Genomic DNA, 19,852 nt, shown 5'->3' with positions numbered 1-19,852 from the left:
GCTGGATGAACTGCATTTTAAATGGATTGATGTTTGCGCTTTAACCTATTTGATGAGCCTTGTTTAATGGTCGGACCTTAATCTATTTGATGAGCTTTGTCATATGGAATGCTTTTCCGGCACAGATATATCTCCCTGAACAATCAGGGTGCTATATGGCTATTTGAAGACTATCCGAGATATCTACTACGGTCCCCATTGTTGAATATCTCTGACACTCTCCGTTTTATACATCAGATATTGTTTTTTACTTTCATATTCTTTCTAATTATATGTATAATAAAATAATTTATTACCACTACACTATAGGAACCTCTTGTATACAAGTACGTTGGATGAATCCCTCCAAATGAGGTGTGCACAACCATTCTGTATATTATATTTACGTGTCCTATTCTTGTCCGTTTTTTGCAGACAAGGATAGGCATTGTTACAATGGATCCGCAAAAAAAAGGCTACTTTCACACCAGCATTTTTGCTGGATCCGTCATGGATCAGCAAAAACGCTTCCGTCATGATAATACAACCGTCTGCGTCTATTATGAATGGATCAGGTTGTATCATCTTTAACATAGCCAAGACGGATCCGTCATGAACTCCATTGTAAGTCCGCGGGGGACGGATCTGCTTTCTATTGTGTCAGATATAGGGATGAACGAATCAACTTTGGATGAAACATCCGAAGTCGATTCGCATAAAACTTCGTTCTAATACTGTACGGAGCAGGAGCAGGTACCACTTGGAATCGAACCCGAATTTGGGAAATGGTTTTTTACAGTACAAATTAATTTATGAAGTTATTGCCCGAAGTCTCGCAAGACTTCGCGAAGCAAAAACTTCGGCTCATCGGAGCCAATACATTCTAAGGCTACATTCACACGTCCGTGTGTGTGGATCCGCAAAAAACGGACATCAGCGATGTGCGTTCCGCATTTTGCGGTCCGCACATCGCCAGCACTTAATAGAAAATGCCTATTCTTGTCCGCAAATGCGGACAAGAATAGGACATGTTCTATATTTTTCGGGATCGGAATTGCGGACCCGGAAGTGCGGATCCGCAATTCCAGGTCCTATAGAAATGAATGGGTCCGCAATTCCGTTCCGCAAAAAGCGGAACGAAAATGCGGACGTGTGAATGGACTCTAATACTGTACGGAGCTCCTGCTCCGTACAATATTAGAAAGAAGTTTTATGTGAATCGACTTCGGATGTTTCATCCGAAGTCGATTCGCTCATTCTTAGTCAGATAGTGTCAGAGAAAACGGATCCGTCCCCATTGACTTACATTGTGTGCAGTGGCGTAGCTAGAAACGACTGGGCCCCACAGCAAATTTTTTAATGTGGCCTCCCTCCTCCAGTAATTTTTTTCGCAACCCCTTCCTTTCATGCCGCCCCTATTCCTGTGGCTAGTAAAGATGTCTCTCTCAGACCAGGGCCGGCAGCTGTTCCATCCGTTTTCTACACTGTCTATACCGTCACTGTATATCATTTCATTGTGTAATACTGTTGAGGGGGCCCTGACAAAATCTGTTAGTCCTCCTCCTCCTGGATGGGCCCCTTCTGGGTCAGGGCCCCAAAGCAGCCGCTTCCCCTGCTTCCCCTATCGCTACGCCCCTGATTGTGTGTCAGGACGGATCCATCTTGCTCCGCACCACATCGCGGACAGAAAAACGCTGCTTGCAACGTTATTCTGTCCGCGATGGGAGCGCAACCAAACGGAACAGAATGCATTCTGGCGCACTCCGTTTCGCTCAGTTCAGTTTTGTCCCCATTGACAATGAATGGGGACAAAACGGAAGCGTTTTCCCTCCACTATTGAGATCCTATGACGGATGTCAATAGCGGAAAGGGAAAGCGCAAGTGTGAAAGTAGCCTAAGTTGTCAATATCTGATCGGTTTGCCCTGCCGCCTGTGTGAAACTAGCTGTGGCCTCCTCACTGCTTACCAAGCACAGTGCCGTCCATTGCATAGTGGCTGTGCTTGGTATTGCAGCCCAGTCTCATGCACTTGAATAGGACTGAGCTGGACATAGTCCATGTGACCATGGAAGAGTCTGCAGCACCCACCGCAGCCCCATGGTGCCTGCATACAGCTGATCAGCGGGAGTGCCGGGAGTCAGACCCCCCCACCCACCAATCTGATATTGATGACCTCTCCTCAGAATAAGTCATCAATATTCTACTCCCAGAAAACCCCTTTAATGCAGATGGTAAATCCTTGTACCTCTTATACTCAGGTCGCAATTTCCTGTTTAATTCACTAAAATTAGAAGTCAGGTAGAGGTGATACTTTCGCCCCAGGCAGAGAGTCCTATAACCTTTCATCTTGAATCCTGATTTAAAGTTAGAGGGTTAACCAAGCCCAAAACTGCCCCGGAAATCTTGTACGCTGGTTAGGCATTTCACGTCACTGCTTTCATTGTGCCTGTTAATTGGTAACCAAATTGCAGAGATGAGAAACATAACCTCCGCCATGTACCCTGCAGCTGATACATTGTTGCAAAACCGAGAAGCGCAGAAATCATATACAGCGATCCCTCAAGTTACAATATTAATTGGTTCCAGGATGACCATTGTATGTTGAAACCATTGTAACTTGAGTAATCGGTTCCAGAGCCCCAAAATGTCATCCAAGATAAGAGAAAGATTGAAGATTTAAGAAAAATAAGCAGATAACTATAGGTACTTTCACATTAGCGTTATTCTTTTCCGGGACTGAGTTCCGTCCTAGGGGCTCTATACCGGAAAAGAACTGATCAGTTTTATCCCCATGCATCCTGAATGGAGAGCAATCTGTTCAGGAAGCATCAGGATGTCTTCAGTTCAGTCTTTTTGACTGATCAGCACGGAGATAATACCACAGCAGCGTGCTGTAAAATCTGCACCAGGGCTCCTAGCATAGGGCCCAGGAGGCGCCACTACTTCTGCCTCCCTTATAGTGATGGGAGTGATCTGATTCTGAAGCTAGAGGGATAAACCATAGGCAAATCGAATTCCCCTGGTTGTTCTGGGAGCCTGTCTGCAAATTAGAGCCCAAACCTAGTAGGCTATGAATCCAAAATGGTGGGATTATGTATACTGTTGTTTGCCGTTAGGGAGCACTACAAGCAGCAGGAAGGATTTGCCCATGGCTCTAGATCCTATTCCTACTAGCAGAACAGTATGTTAGCACATTGCAGATTATTCTTTTCCTTATACAAAGGGAAAACTTAATTTATTAGTGAAACATGCTGGGGGACATCTGGGGTACAAAGACCTGAACCCTCACACCTCTACCTGCTAGACCTCCAGAACGTTTCCTCTGCTATATGACACAACTGGGTATCCGGCTTCCAAAGTGTAGCTGCTCTTCCCTCTGTCTAATAGATGAGTGACCTTAAAGGGCTTCTGTCACCCCACTAAACTGGTATTTATTTTTTTGGTTACTTATAATCCCTATACTGCGATTTATGCATACATACTGTAATTAATCATTTTGCTTCAGCAGATTCTGTTAAAAACATACTTTTAAAATATGCAAATTACCTTGCTACCAGCAAGTAGGGCGGCTACTTGCTGGTAGCAGCCGCATCCTCCTATCCTAAAGACGCCCCCTCCGCATGTTGATTGACAGGGCCAGCGGACGGGATCTTTCTCTGCTGGCCCTGTTTGCAATCAAAATCTGGCGCCTGCGCTGTACCTGTCTTCAGTCGGCGCAGGCGCACTGAGAGGAGGACGCTCACTCGGCCGCTCCATCCTCAATGCGCCTGCGCCGGGTGTAGATGTGACGTCATCGGCGCAGGCGCATTGAGGAAGGAGCGGCCGAGCGAGCGTCCACCTCTCAGTGCGCCTGCGCCGACTGAAGACAGGTACAGCGCAGGCGCCAGATTTTGAATGCAAACAGGGCCAGCAGAGAGAGATCCCGTCCGCTGGCCCTGTCAATCAACATGCGGAGGGGGCGTCTTTAGGATAGGAGGATGCGGCTGCTACCAGCAAGTAGCCGCCCTACTTGCTGGTAGCAAGGTAATTTGCATATTTTAAAAGTACGTTTTTAGCAGAATCTGCTGAAGCAAAATGATTAATTACAGTATGAATGCATAAATCGCAGTATAGGGATTATAAGTAACCAAAAAATAATAATAACAGTTTAGTGGGGTGACAGAAGCCCTTTAATGGCGACCACACCATGGGAGTAGGTCCATACGTTCCAGTCCTTTATAGATCACAATGGAGAAGGTCCATACATCCCGGAGCTATTCATTTAAGGAGGTCCATATGTTCTGGTCCTTTATAGATTATATTGGAGGAGGCCCATATATTTTGGTCCTATACGTTAGAGGAGGTCCGTACATTCCGGTCCTTAATAGATTACACTGGAGGTTCATATGTTTCCAGTCTTATACATTGGAGGACTTCCATATGTTCCCAGTCCATTATAGATTATATTGGAGGAGGTCCATTAATTTTGGTCCTATACGTTAGAGGAGGTCCGTACATTCCGGTCCTTTATAGATTACACTGGAGGTTCAGATGTTCCCAGTCTTATACATTGGAGGAGTTCCATATGTTCCCGGTCCTTTATAGATCACACATATAGTACTGTATGATAATGCCATGGGTAAAGCACTAGAGTTGAGTGCTCTGAGCAGAGCTTCTGTCCCACCATTTTTTCTAGCAATTGTTTAGTTACCCTCTAAATCAGGGGTGGGCAATTATTTTTTCGATGGGGCCACATGAGAAACTGAAAATATTTTGGAGGGCCGGGCCAAAAGGCTAAACTCAATACTGCATAAAATCAATTGTATTTCTTTATAAAAAGCAGTAAATATCATTGTTGGACAACTGGTACGAGTACTTGTTATAGTTAAACAATGAAAAAGTGAGGTTGCCTTACAAGAAAAAAATTTAAATTTATTAAACAAAATTTCCCAAAACAATGAACATTTTTCACTATTTGTGACTCATATTAGTGAAAGCCATTGTCCCCCTGTGAATCCAGCCATTGTCCCCTGTGAATCCAGCCATTGTCCCCATGTGAATCCAGCCATTGTCCCCTGTGAATCCAGCCATTGTCCCCATGTGAATCCAGCCATTGTCCCCTGTGAATCCAGCCATTGTCCCCCTGTGAATCCAGCCATTGTCCAATGTGAATCCAGCCATTGTCCCCTGTGAATCCAGCCATTGTCCCCATGTGAATCCAGCCATTGTCCCCTGTGAATCCAGCCATTGTCCCCCTGTGAATCCAGCCATTGTCCAATGTGAATCCAGCCATTGTCCCCTGTGAATCCAGCCATTGTCCCCTGTGAATCCAGCCATTGTCCCCTGTGAATCCAGCCATTGTCCCCTGTGAATCCAGCCATTGTCCCCTGTGAATCCAGCCATTGTCCCCCTGTGAATCCAGCCATTGTCCCCCTGTGAATCCAGCCATTGTCCCCCTGTGAATCCAGCAATTGTCCCACTGTGAATCCAGCCATTGTCCCCATGTGAATCCAGCCATTGTCCCCTGTGAATCCAGCCATTGTCCCCCTGTGAATCCAGCCATTGTCCCCCTGTGAATCCAGCCATTGTCCCCCTGTGAATCCAGCCATTGTCCCCCTGTGAATCCAGCAATTGTCCCACTGTGAATCCAGCCATTGTCCCCCTGTGAATCCAGCCATTGTCCAATGTGAATCCAGCCATTGTCCCCTGTGAATCCAGCCATTGTCCCCTGTGAATCCAGCCATTGTCCCCCTGTGAATCCAGCCATTGTCCCCCTGTGAATCCAGCCATTGTCCCCCTGTGAATCCAGCAATTGTCCCACTGTGAATCCAGCCATTGTCCCCATGTGAATCCAGCCATTGTCCCCCTGTGAATCCAGCCATTGTCCCCATGTGAATCCAGCCATTGTCCCCTGTGAATCCAGCCATTGTCCCCCTGTGAATCCAGCCATTGTCCAATGTGAATCCAGCCATTGTCCCCTGTGAATCCAGCCATTGTCCCCTGTGAATCCAGCCATTGTCCCCTTGTGTACAGAACACCCCCCCGGCCCCCCCATCATATACAGAACACCCCCCCCCCTTACAATAGTACACACCCCCCCCCCCCCCCCCCCCCTTGCCTTTAGAAACGTAATGCTCAGAGATGATCAGCCATGTGTTAGTCACACTGACTACACACAGCACAGGGGGAGGCGGCCGCAGCTTCATGCTTGTCGGCTCTGTGACTGTCAGTGTCAGACAGTCACAGCCGATACTATGAGAGCCGCGGGCGCTGCGCTGTTACAGAGAAGGGAATAATTGCGGCCGGCCGGGTCCCGGGTACGGCTCGCACGAGGCACCCCCCCCCCCTGCTGTGTCTTACCTAGACAGTACTGCCGCTGACGCTGCCTCCCTGCCACCGCGCCATGCCACACGCAGCACGCCGAGTCGGAAGTCCTCTTCATTCGCGGAGGAGGGGTATCGTTGCTTGGCACGCCTCTGGCTCCGCCCGGGGGCCGGATTAAAAGGTCCGCCGGGCCGTATACGGCCCGCGGGCCGTAGTTTGCCCAGGTCTGCTCTAAATAATAGTCTACATTTCCACCATAACGTTACACATACATCACTGTGTACTCCTTTTGCCCTGGATTCTGGTATGTGACATGCCTGTGGTACGCATCTCACTCAGCACGTTTTGCAGTGATCAGCTCATGTCCGCAGAGTGATGCAGATGTATAGTAGTAAGGAGAAGCAGTGTATATGGCCGCCTAGTATTCTGTAATTTACTGAACCTCCACTGCAGTTTAAAATTAAATTCTTGGATGGATCTGATGAGGCTTGTACTAGGACAGACGGCATAGGAACATCCAAAAAGTGATCTAATACTAGTACTGGGTGTTCATATAGTATGTGGAGTCACGTAGTAATGACAGATCTGTCAACAGCAGGTTGTCAATGATTTCCAAGTAGCTACATGATATCTCTGCCTCGCACTCTCTCTTTCTTGCTTACTCTCAGAATCTTTTTCGCTCGCGGGCTGTCACAAATTTCCCTGCGGATTTCTGTGTTTTTCCGCACCAAAAAGTGCATGTGTTACTTGAAAATATTGGTGTGAATTTGATGTGGTTTTGCCGCAGATCTCACCCTTGCATTGAAAAGAGTGAAATCCACACAAAAGAACCGCACAAAGAATAAAATGGCCACCCTACTGGGGAGGCTAAAAACGAGTGTCCTTTTGGCCTCTGACAGGGTGATAAGTGTCGCAGAACGACTTTTCAGCTGAATAGGAAAGCATAGCAGCCTGCACTTTCCTACACAGTGGCTATCCGAAGAAAATAACATAGTGAGAGGTATACCATAGTTTGGAGTTAATAGGCAACTTATGCCCAGGGGTGCAACTAGCCTTTCTGCTGCCTGAGGCGAAAACTGAAATGGCGTCCCTCCCCCCCAATTCCAATTTATTAACCTAACCTCTTTGCCACAAGGGAGGTGCTCATTGCCCATGGCCCTGCTGCTGCCCCCCTCTTGCCCCTACCTGGTGCTGCCTTAGGCGATCGCCTCACCTGGCCTCATTGGTGGTGCACCCCTCCATACAGTAGAATGCATCAATAGGAGGTATACTTCTGTAGGAGGTATACGCCAGGAAATCTGCACAGAACTGAAGGCTGGGGCTACACGGCAACATTGGCAGCAACACACTTTGCACAGCCAAGTATCGCAACACAATGAAAGTGATTGTAGTCGTAGTCAGAAGGTCTGGAATTCGGGTGATTTGTGTGGCCACATTTACTTTCATCCTGCTGCCATATAACATTGCCATAATTCTGCAGCAAGGACATGGATCTCTTAACGCCTCATTCAGATAGATAGAAATTTCTGATGTGTGTGAATTCACCCTAAGGCCTCTTTCACACGAACGATACGGATTAGGTCCGGATGCGTTCAGTGAAACTCGCACCATTTTGCAAGCGAGTTCAGTCAGTTTTGTCTGTGATTGCGTTCAGTTCAGTTTTTTCCCCACGGATGTAATGCGTTTTGGTGCGTTTTTCACGCGCGTGATAAAAAACGGAAGGTTTACAAACAAGATCTCTTAGCAACCATCAGTGGAAAACACATCACACCCGCACATGCTACGATTTTCAAGCAACGCAGAACTGATGCGTGAAAAACAACGCTCATGTACACGGACCCATTGAAGTGAATGGGTCAGGATTCAGTGCAGGTGCTATGCGTTCACTTCACGCATTGCACCCGCCCGGAAAACTTGCTTGTGTGAAAGGGGCCTAACACGGATCGATACCAAAAGATGCCCCTGTCTTTTACGCTGCCTTCATTGTATGTCCCACTTAGCACTTCCACACAGTATGCAGACTGACGGTGGTGTACAAGGGGTTAATAAATGCCGTACTGTGAGTTCACGGAGTTCACTCGTAAGACATGAGAATACATGAGCTGAATGAGGTTATTGTATGTGCACACCTAGCAATGACATTGTATACCATATCTAACCAGGCTGCTCTGACATCTACTAGTGGAAATGTACAGAAGGGGTGAAGAACACTAGAATTGGGTTATGAAATAGAATATTGTAATATATGCAATGGGTGAGAGTCCGAAACCCCGCACACCTGCTGATTAGATGCTCCCGAGTAGTTCCCTGCTCCAGAAGTCAGCACCAGGACTACACAGCGCCATCCATTGTGTAGTGGATGGTGATGGTTACTGCAGCCCATTGAAGTGAATGAAGACCAGTGCAGGAGTCACCAGTTCGATCCACTACATAACGGATGGAGTTGTATATTTCTAGCACAGGAGCTACTTGGGAAAACCTGATCAGCAAGGGATGCCTAGAATCAGACCCCCGCTGATCAGATACTGATGATGGACTATCAATTTTAAAATCTTGGAATATCCCTTTAAAGACCATCTGTCAGCAGCTTTGTACCTATGACACTGGCTGACCTGTTACATGTGCACTTGGCAGCTGAAGACATCTGTGTTGGTCCCATGTTCATATGTGTCCTCATTGCTGAGAAAAATCATGTTTTAATATATGCAAATGAGCCTTTAGGAGCAATGGGGGCGTTGCCATTACACCTAGAGGCTCTGCTCTAGAGTCCCTAGCACTCATGGCAAGAGTATTAGAGCAGTGAAAAGCCCTTAGCTAAACATGGCCACCTTTGCATATTGGTCACCAGAAGTACCAGTCCCAATAATTCAGGTATAAGGGTGGGGAATTATCATGGCTGCTAGTCCTCATTCCCAATATGCATAGGTGACCATGTTTAGCCAAGGGGGTGTTCCCAGGCACTCGGAGAACTTCACTGTTGATGTTCTGACCACTGAGTGCCGGGGGCCACCCCCTTGGCTAAACATGACCACCAAAACTATTAACGCCAATAATTCGTGGAAGGGGGTTGTAAAATTTTTGTGGCTTGTAGTTCCATTGCCCAATATGCAAAGGTGGCTGTGTTTAGTCAAGAGGGTGGTCCCTGGCATGAAGGTCACTGAATGGTGGAACTGCCCACTTGGCTAAACATGGCCACCTTTGCATATTTGGCACCAAGACTTCCAGTCCCAATAATTCAAAAGAGTGAAGGGGAGTAGGGAGAGTGGCAAAAAAGTGGTAGATAATCCAGGTGGGGGGCATCAACTGATGGAGAGGGACAGGTTTAAACTCTTACCAGGTGACGGGGCGGCTTAGTATAGGGCATTAATGTTATATGGGTGGGGCGTTGACACCCTCCCCCCCCCTCCCCCCACTAATCAGCAGAATGAAGGGTCTGCAACACTCCAGCGAGTACCATTTAACTTTTTACACAGAACATGGCTGGCAATGAACTTTTAAAGAGTTTTCCAAGACTTAAAGGGTTTCTATCACTTCATATGACATAATTAGCTGTCAGACACTAGCGATCTGCTAGTGTCTGCTCTGGCCAACCATCCTAATATAATCACTTGTGGGGCAGCGGTTTTGCTAAAAAACTAACTTTTATAAATATGCTAATGAGCCTCTAGGTGCTATGTGGGCGTCATTAGCACCTAGAGGCTCCGTCTACCTTCATACACAGCGGCCGCCCAGCACGTCCCTCCAGCTCGCCCATGTCCTCCTCCGTGTGACGCAGCGGCCGAATTCTCGCGCATGCGCCGTGCGCGGCTGTATTCGGCGCATTAGAGATGTCTGAGCTCGGAGCGGTCAGACATTCAATGCGCATGCGCGGCTGTTCCGCGCATGCGCATTGAATGTCTGACCGCTCCGAGCTCAGACATCTCTAATGCGCCGAATACAGCCGCGCACGGCGCATGCGCGAGAATTCGGCCGCTGCGTCACACGGAGGAGGACATGGGCGGGCTGGAGGGACGTGCTGGGCGGCCGCTGTGTATGAAGGTAGACGGAGCCTCTAGGTGCTAATGACGCCCACATAGCACCTAGAGGCTCATTAGCATATTTATAAAAGTTAGTTTTTTAGCAAAACTGTTGCCCCACAAGTGATTATAGTAGGATGGTTGGCCAGAGCAGACACTAGCAGATCGCTAGTGTCTGACAGCTAATTATGTCATATGAAGTGATAGAAACCCTTTAAGGCTTATGCACACAGCCTGCAAACAGTGGGTCCGCAATACACGGGCACCGGTCCATAAGATCGGTGCGGAACAGAGGCACAACTTTTTGTGGTGCGGACCGTCGGATGTGGATCACAGACCCCATTCAAGTGAATGGGTCTGCATTCCGCATGCGGTGGCCCTATGGTCTGTGCCCGTGCATTGCGGACCACAATTTGCGGTCCGCAGCACAGTCCCGGCCGGCAAACGTTCGTGTGCATGAGCCCTTAGGCCTCCTGCACACGAACGCGTGCGCCCCGTGGTCGTGCTGCGGCCCGCAAATTGCGGGCCACAATGCACGAACACCCCCCGTGGGGCAGCCACAGCGGATCGTGGACCCATTCACTTTAATGGGTCCGCGATCCGGCCGTTCCGCAAAAAGATAGGACATGTTCTATCTTTTTGCGGAACGGAAGTACGGGACGAAACCCCACGGAAGCACTCCTTCCGTAGGGTTCCGTAGGGTTCCATTCTGTGCTTCCGTTCAGCACCATTCCGCATCTCTGGATTTGCGGACCCACTGAAGTGAATGGGTCCGCATCTGTGATGCGGAATGCACACGGAACGGTGCCCGTGTATTGTGGATCCGCAAATGCGGTCCGCAATACGGCCACGGGGCGCACACGTTCGTGTGCAGGAGGCCTTATACTGATGACCTATCCTCTGAATCGTAAGAATAGTACTATTGTTTGTACTGTACTATCCTCTGAATAGGTCATCAGTATCTGATCAGCTGGGGTCCGACACCCAGGACCCCAACCAATCAGCTGTGTGAGAAGGCACCACCGCTCACAGTAGCACCGCGGCCTTCCCACAGCTTAGCCTAGTTCATTAGTCACATTGCTTTGGCATAGCTCAGCCCTGTTGAAGTGAATGGGGCTGAGCTGCGATACCAAGTGTGGCCATTATCAAATGGGCGGCGCTGTGCTTGGTGATCTGAGAGAAGTCTGTGGCGCTACTCAGGCAGGAGTCCCACGTGTCGGACCCCCACTGATCAGATACTGATGACCTATCCAGAGGATAGGTCATCAGTAGAAAAGTCTCAGACGACCCTTTTAAAGGCCTCTTTGCAGCCAAGAAGACATTTGGGGGCCTGTTACAGACTTTACCCAGAGTCCCAGGAGCTTCCGGGTAATCCTCTGACTGTCTGCTCCTGCCTGTCTAGAAATACAATGGTGGGAATGATGCTTCTCACCTGGTGACAGAACAGCAGGTGACACTTCTGCTGTAAGGTCTAATCACCAGGAACAAGCAGTTGTTACCTCCTGCTACAGTATATAATTAGACATGGATTCTAGCTTTTTCTCTCTTCATTTCAGATTATTTGGTTAAGTTTATTTCTCTGGGCAGCCACTTTGTATAGGGCTAGAGCTACAAGGTATCCTATGTGATATGACTGGAGTGACCTGATGCTTAGTAATCTATCTCTGTATAAAACCCAATAGCGACTGAACGGTTAAACCTGTTTTCCGATCCCTAACAATCTCATCCTGCACATTTAGGTTTCATGCACATGACCGTGTCCATATATTTGTCCGCACACCCCGGATATTTCCCGTGTGCATTCTGCATTTTTCTCATTCCGATCCATAGAAAGTACTATTCTCGCCTGCACTGCAGACTTATATGAGATGTTTTGTCATTTGCGAAACGGCCATTCAGATTTGTGCATGGCCATATACAAATGTATGGGTCAGCGTGCTATCAGCAAAAAATGTGGGCAGCACACAGATGAAAAATATGATAATCTGCAAAAAGCCTGAAAGAGTATCTGTACTTTCACACAATTTGATTTAATTTAATACTGAACTATGTAACTAGCAAATTTCTAAATCACTTCATTTAAAAAACATGCTTGTGTCCACCTGAAAAAAAGCTGTAAAGTCATGGCCACTAGAGGGCCCCATTTCAACCTAACTTGCCTGTTGTCAGGCAAGATCCATCCCTGGTATCAGAGACTGAAAGAAAGTGGGGGGGGGGGGGGGGGTCAGAGCTAGCTGAGCTCCTGAGCCTGATAGAAGCTGAGCTCCTGAGCCTGATAGAAGCTGAGCTCCTGAGCCTGATAGAAGCTGAGCTCCTGAGCCTGATAGAAGCTGAGCTCCTGAGCCTGATAGAAGCTGAGCTCCTGAGCCTGATAGAAGCTGAGCTCCTGAGCCTGATAGAAGCTGAGCTCCTGAGCCTGATAGAAGTTGAGCTCCTGAGCCTGATAGAAGCTGAGCTCCTGAGCCTGATAGAAGCTGAGCTCCTGAGCCTGATAGAAGCTGAGCTCCTGAGCCTGATAGAAGCTGAGCTCCTGAGCCTGATAGAAGCTGAGCTCCTGAGCCTGATAGAAGCTGAGCTCCTGAGCCTGGTAGAAGCTGAGCTCCTGAGCCTGGTAGAAGCTGAGCTCCTGAGCCTGGTAGAAGCTGAGCTCCTGAGCCTGATAGAAGCTGAGCTCCTGAGCCTGATAGAAGCTGAGCTCCTGAGCCTGATAGAAGCTGAGCTCCTGAGCCTGATAGAAGCTGAGCTCCTGAGCCTGATAGAAGCTGAGCTCCTGAGCCTGATAGAAGCTGAGCTCCTAAAAGATACTTTAGGGAAGCCCAAAGAACACTAGTTCCTTCACAGTTATGATAGTACAAAGAAGCACAGCCATTATGTAAACTAACAATGTAGAGAAGCTGCACCAGCAACCTACTGGAGCCCAGTCTTTCAGTTACCAACTGAAAACCAAGTAAATTCGTAAAAAAACAGTCAGACTCGCTCACAGTATTTTTGCATTTATTAAAATGTATTTATTTACCCAATATAATATTACACATATCCTAGTTGCATGTCAACATATCAGCATATATACATGTGCAATGCAGCATTGGCCTACTGAGGAAGGAACTACGGTTCCGAAACGCGTCTAGTGCGAACTAGTGTGAATTTGACCCAGCTAGTGGTGCGTTATTTCTGCTTCTGCTTTCGTTTTCTCTTAAAAGACTTTTCCTTGACCATCTCATCTGGAACCAGTCTAAAAAGGGTGAGCACGATATCAGCCTTAGCCCCAAGCGGTGGCAGCGGTCTAATACCATTACAGTGGACTGACCTATTGGTGCGTTATTACTGATGCTTCTGTTGAATACACCGGCGCGGCTTTGTTACATCAATTTCCGCTACTTCGATCGGCGCAGGTAAACGACATCATCGACCAGCAAACCATTCTCTGGTCGGATCACGTGAGACGCCGCGAAGAAATAAGCCGTGTGACTACCTCGTGGCAGGAGCTAGGAAACCAACACCAGTTGAAAGGGGGTCTAACCGCAATATTAAGCAATATTCGGTTGCTGAGACCACTTACCAGCGACCGCAAACCGAACAGCTGCTGAACATTTTATGTTCAGATCACCGGCAAACTAACAGATAACCATCCGAACATTAGAGACATCTAATTACAATACGTAGCAGACGGACACCATATAGCAAAGTAAGAGGTCACATTTGGAGTACTCCTGTCATTTAGGTATATGCGAGAGCTCCGCATTTTAAGTACCTATGTATATACGCTGATATGTTGACATTATGTAAACTACTCCGACAAACTTTAAAAAGATAGACTTCATAATCTATCCTCTTTCACAGAGGTCCCATGTCATTTGACCATATCAGCCAATCATTAGTTGCTGCAGTGACATCACTAAAAAATACATGCTGTAGTTCTACATGGTACTGGGTGACATATTGATCACTCTGATGTTCATCGCTTATCCCTTCTACTTCTCTGGTCCTTCCCACTGACCTCAGCCATATACTGGAGTGCTTCTCTCGAACCTATCCTCAAGGTCCCCCAACAGGCCACGTGAGGATTTATTTAAAGGGGTTGTCTCATGAAGACGTATGGACATCATATATAAGGTGGTCCTACACTAAGGACTCTCCTGTATGAGGTCACATCTTCTCTGGCACTCTTGAGTCGTCTATGTAATTATACGCACAGCTCCACTTCTGACTGGACAGTGTGTAACGACATTTTGTCTGCAGTGGCTGCTGATATATTATTTGGATAGTAGAGTTAAAAACCATCATGATTGCTATTTATTTGGTCCAATCGTGTTTCTTATTGTCTATATGAAACTGACAGAAACAAGTCTGTATATGGCGTAGATGGAGTCCTTGCTGCAGTAGATAGAATTTCCTGTGACCATTTCTGTGCAGATAACTACATGTACAGTGCATTCGGAAAGTCTTCAGACCCTTTCACTTTTTTGAATTTTTTGTTATGTGGGGGCCTTGTGTTAAAATAAAAAAATAAAAAAGTTTTCCTCCATCAATCTGTACTCAGTACTCCATAATGAGAAAGTGAAAACAGAATGGTCAACGTCTTTGCCAGTTTATTGAACAGGACTTACTCAGGACTTAGTTGAAGCCCCTTTGGCAGTGATTGCAGCCTCCAGTCTTCTTGGGTGATGTCACAAGGTCTGCACACCTGGATTTGGGGATTTTATGGCCATCCTTTTATTCAGATTCTCTCAAGCTCTGTTAGGTAGGATGGGGAACATCGGTGGAAAGCCATTTTCATGTCTCTTTCATCCTCAATTGGGTTCAAGTCAGGGTTCTGGGTGGGCCCCTCAAGGACATTCACAGAGTTGTCCCTAAACCACTCCTGTGCTGTCTTGGCTGGGTGCTTAGGGTCATTGTCTTGTTGGAAGGTGAACCTTCGGCCCAGTCTGAGGTCCAGAGCATTCAGGATCAGGTTTTCATTAAGAATATCTCTGTACTTTGCTCCATTCAGATTTCCCTCAATCCTGACTCGTCTCTCTGTCTGAGCTGCTGAAATACATTCCGCTTATATATAATGTAAATACGTGCATTTGTATATACATACTGTATAGTATACACTCTTCTTCATGCACTTACCTGTTCTCCAGATACTAGAGCATGGTATCTAAAAAAGGAAATAATGTCAGTCCGCTCACTTTCTGTAAATTGCACTGCAATGCCCGGTTTTAATTTCCTTGAGGAAAGTAAGTTAGTGCTGATTAACTCTCAAGGGTTTGGAGCTGTAAAAGTGATTACAAAGTAAAGTAGATTAAGCTTTCTAATGATAGAAAAACCAATACAAACATCCCAAAGTCTGTTTATTAGGTCCTAAACTCCACTTGAATACCTGAATCGGGAAAATAACATGCCATGAGATGACAAAAGTTTATAAAATTGTGCATATTACAAAGTTACAGTTACAAAAATGTGCATCCTAACTAAATCTGGTTACTACGGCATTAAGAGAGACAGAGAAACCTGGTCGCTGCCTTATTAGCTGCATCTTCTTCTGGCTAATTCAGCTGTTTGTAACATTCTGCCTGTATCTAGACACCACTAGGGGGAGCTCACTGCATAATGCTGTCTTATTGATTTCAATGTATAAATCTTTCAGCACTCCCTCTAGTGGTGGCTGCAGCCAGTCGAATGTTATCATTAAAGGGGTTCTCCAGGCATTTGGTCTAATTAGGGCAAGGTGCTAACCTCTGGAGGGAAGCTCTCTAGTACTCAAAGTGTGTTCTGCCCATGACCCCAAAGCTGAATATTCCTGACCATTAGCTATGATATCAGCGAGCAAATGACAAACAGCATGCATGAGGGTTTACATACTGTACAACATACATCTGAATCCTATGGTTCTGTAGTTGGGGGCTTTCTACCGCTCTGGATTCTATCAGTTTATAATACTGTGGTGTCCACCTAAGGGCTCATGCCATGGTCATGAATCTTCGATGGCACACAGAGTCCCTACGGGGATGTATTACAGGCTGGTAGTACTCCATGTGCTGATTTACAACACAGATTCATGAGGGTGTATGTGAAATTTGGTTAGTCTGTATGCTTCATTGAGTCAAAGAGATATTGCCGTCACATCAGGAGTATGACCATTGCTAGGTTATGAAATCAGTTTATGATTGGTGAGCGATGAACATCGGAAACTCCCACCGACCTGAAGGGGCCAAATAGCTAATTAAAGGGGTTTTCCAAGTGTTTAAAGAGGACCTTTCACTAGAATAGAAAATCTAAACTAAGTATACAGACATGGAGGGCGGCGCCCGGGGATCTCACTGCACTTACTATTATCCCCGGGCGCCGCTTCGTTCTCAGGCTATGCCCTCCGGTATCTTCGGTCACTAAGTTATGGTAGGCGGAGATTTCAGTCACTAAGTTATGGTAGGCGGAGTCTGCCCTTGTTCTGCTGTAGCGCTGGCCAATCGCAGCGCAGAGCTCACAGCCTGGGAGAAAAGAACCTCCCAGTCTGTGAGCTCTGCGCTGCGATTGGCCAACGCTACAGCAGAACAAGGGCATACTCCGCCTACCATAACTTAGTGACCGAAGATACCGGAGGGCATAGCCTGAGAACGGAGCGGCGCCCAGGGATAATAGTAAGTGCAGTGAGATCCCCGGGCGCCGCTCTCCATGTCTGTATACTTAGTTTAGATTTTCTATTCTAGTGAAAGGTCATCTTTAATACTCAGGATAGGTCATCAGTATATGATTGGTGGGGGTCCGACTCTCGGCTGTTTAAAGAGTCTCTTCCTAGGACAATGATGTCACATTCATTGGTCACGTGGTCTAGGCGAAGCTCAGTCCCATGAATGGGCATGGGCTACAATGCCAAGCATATCTGCTATCCAATGGACGGCACCCGGGTCGGACTGGAAATTTAAAGAGGCGCTGGAAAAACCTAAATGTGACCTCATGTTGTAGGCAGACCCAAATTGACAAAAGGCGGGGCAGCACAAGTAGGCAGGTCCAACAGCAATACCGTAGTGCAGCATAAAATACTGTCCCAGCAGAACCAAATACCACAGAGCAGCACAAAATACTGCCGCCCTGTTACAGTATTCGACTGTATCGTCATCCTGAGGATAGTGATACAGTTGAGTTCAAGAGGGCACCTGTGGCCGTTGGCCAGGTGCATACTGTAAGTACCTGTTGCTCCTAAAATTAGTTAATGCTAGGATCCTCAGGTCATTGTGTACAGTACCTGGCCAGCAGCCATGAGGAGGCCTCGGTCAGCCCCCTGGGCATTGGCCTATCAGGAAATTTCCCTGTAGGGTCTATGGCTGCGGCGCCATGCTTGGTAAGCTGCAAGTAGGCGCCGCAGCCTCTTCAAACTGCTGATTGATGGGAGTGGCGGTTGTCGGACCCCACTGATCAGATACTGATGACTTATCCTCAAGATAGGACATCAGTATCAAGCACTCAGAAAATCCCCTTAAGTGCATTGGCCACTTGTGATGCAGGGAAACTGCAGCACAGCTCCAGGAAAGTGACCGAGGCTAGCTGCAGTTCCCTGCACCGTGGTGGGCAGCAATGCTTTTCAGAATCTGAGCGGGTCACAGTGGGGGTCCCAGTTCATATCCTAGTAATATAACATAACTTTACAATGGAAATACTCCTTAGATGATTACCATGGCTGGATTTCAACCTCTCTATAGACACTGTTCCCATTGCTCACCCATGCGCTTATGGTTGTGTTTTGCAGGATCCTGCTTCTGGGTGGCCGTCCTAGAAGGAAAAGTGGTTGGAATAGTGGCAGCTAGAGGCAACGAAGAAGACAATGTCGTTGAGTTACGTCGGATGTCGGTAGATTCCAACTACCGTGGGAAGGGTATTGCCAAAGCCTTGGGCCGTAGGGTCTTGGAGTTTGCCATGTTAAACCACTACTCTTCCATTGTGCTCGGAACCACAGCTGTGAAAATAGCAGCTCACAAGCTGTACGAGTCCTTAGGGTTCAAGCATGTGGGTGTTGTGGAGCATCACACAGTTCCGGGGATGACACATTCGTTACTGGAAAGAATGTTCTTTCAGCTTCGCTACCACCGCTACTGTCTACAGCTACGTGAAGAATAAAGGAACTCTGCCTGGCCCCCTCTCCCCTTCCTGCATTCATTTTCTATTAAGCCAGTCCTGCATTGACCGCAATTTTTTTTTTATTTGCTTCATATCACCGATTCTTGTTCTCGAATGTACAACAGGCTCTCCCCCTTGCATGCCGTGAGACGGAAGCTGAGCCATTGTCTTCCTCACTTACGCAGCAAGGTCAGGTCGCCTATCGGTTAGGTAGGGAACTTACTTAAGGGGGTTGTGTCTGTATAAGCACAGGAACTGGAGCGGAGGCCTGGTGGAAATATTGTACTATTTTTTACAATTTGTCAAATTCGTGATTTACCTTTCAGGTATAGGGATGCGAAATCAACTTGAATGCAATGCATTACACCAGTAGAGGGCGCTATCGATGGATCTATCAGTTAACCTATTTTCTGGACAATGTGAATACTGATGCTTGGTACATACAATGCATGAAAAGGAAGCGTCTGCACGCACACGCACACACACAGCACTGCCAACGAGGCACCGAGGTTGCACCTTCTTAGGATGTGCCCAATAATTCTGCCAAACCGGAATGGATTTAAGCGCATCCAGATTTTGTGACCTTTCGTAGATGTCATACACCTTAAAGCCAGCAGACAGCCGGTTCCATCCAAACTGAGCCCATTTGTATAGCATTCTGTATATAATTAACTCTTCTATATCTCTAGTTTAGTTACGATAGGACTTGGGGGTCAAGCGTCTATATGGGAATTGAAGGGTCCCCATGGTCCCCTCGTTCTCTGGCTCATGGAAGACGTCGTTGAAGCACAAGTGAAGCTATTATTACCTTGGCGACGTATTTGCACATTCTTTGCATACCCTTGAGACGTCTGAGGATTAATTCCTCGAAGGAAGGAATGTATAGACACCAATCAACTCCTTCTCCATATCCTGTATATAGACCCTCTCTTGTAAATGTCCACCCTGTAAGAATTCTGACTTGTCCGATGCAAATAGCAATGCAAAGCAGATTTGGCATGCGTCTGTACTTGGTACGTCTGTACAGTGCCCGCCAAAAACGTAGAGTCCAAGTCAGCAGCTTCTTCGGTCTTGAAGTGTATTTATAAAATGAATGGGAAATGTAGATTTGCATGTAGTATGTATAGGGGGAGTCAAGGGGGTAGATTCTAAAAGAAAAATAGCAAAAAAAAACAAATATCTATTGATACGTACGTAGAAAAGATTACATTTTAGTTACTTTTTTTTTTTTAGAAAATGCATTCTTTGACTTCAAGTCCAGTCTGCAAATCGTGGATCTGCAAAATACGGATGCGGTCCGTGTAACCCTTTGAAGTCAACAGGTCTAAACTGAGTCAATGGATCTGCAAAAAGCATGCGGATGCAACACGGACGGTATCTGTATTTTGCGGATCTGCAGACTGCAAAATACTTCGGGCCGTGTGCATGAGGTTTTAGCTGATAGAATTCTAATCGTAT

The 19,852-nt window shown here is 46.9% G+C and overlaps 1 protein-coding gene across 1 annotated transcript in view; it reads left to right on the top strand.

Moving 5' to 3' along the window:
- NAT8L (N-acetyltransferase 8 like) overlaps positions 1-19,571 on the top strand; it is a 49,259-nt gene extending 29,688 nt beyond the window's left edge. Inside the window, exon 3 of the mRNA XM_040419216.1 lies at positions 18,027-19,571. Within this exon, the coding sequence (XP_040275150.1) occupies positions 18,027-18,394 (368 nt within the window). The 3' untranslated portion in view covers positions 18,395-19,571. The remainder of the gene's footprint in view (positions 1-18,026) is intronic.
- The last annotated feature ends 281 nt before the right edge of the window (positions 19,572-19,852 follow it).

The sequence above is a fragment of the Bufo bufo genome, chromosome 2 (genome assembly GCF_905171765.1).
Source record: "Bufo bufo chromosome 2, aBufBuf1.1, whole genome shotgun sequence".
In the NCBI taxonomy this organism is placed as follows: domain Eukaryota; kingdom Metazoa; phylum Chordata; class Amphibia; order Anura; family Bufonidae; genus Bufo; species Bufo bufo.
The sequence above is the reverse complement of the archived record's forward strand: the minus strand, read 5'-3'. Positions and strand labels throughout refer to the sequence as shown.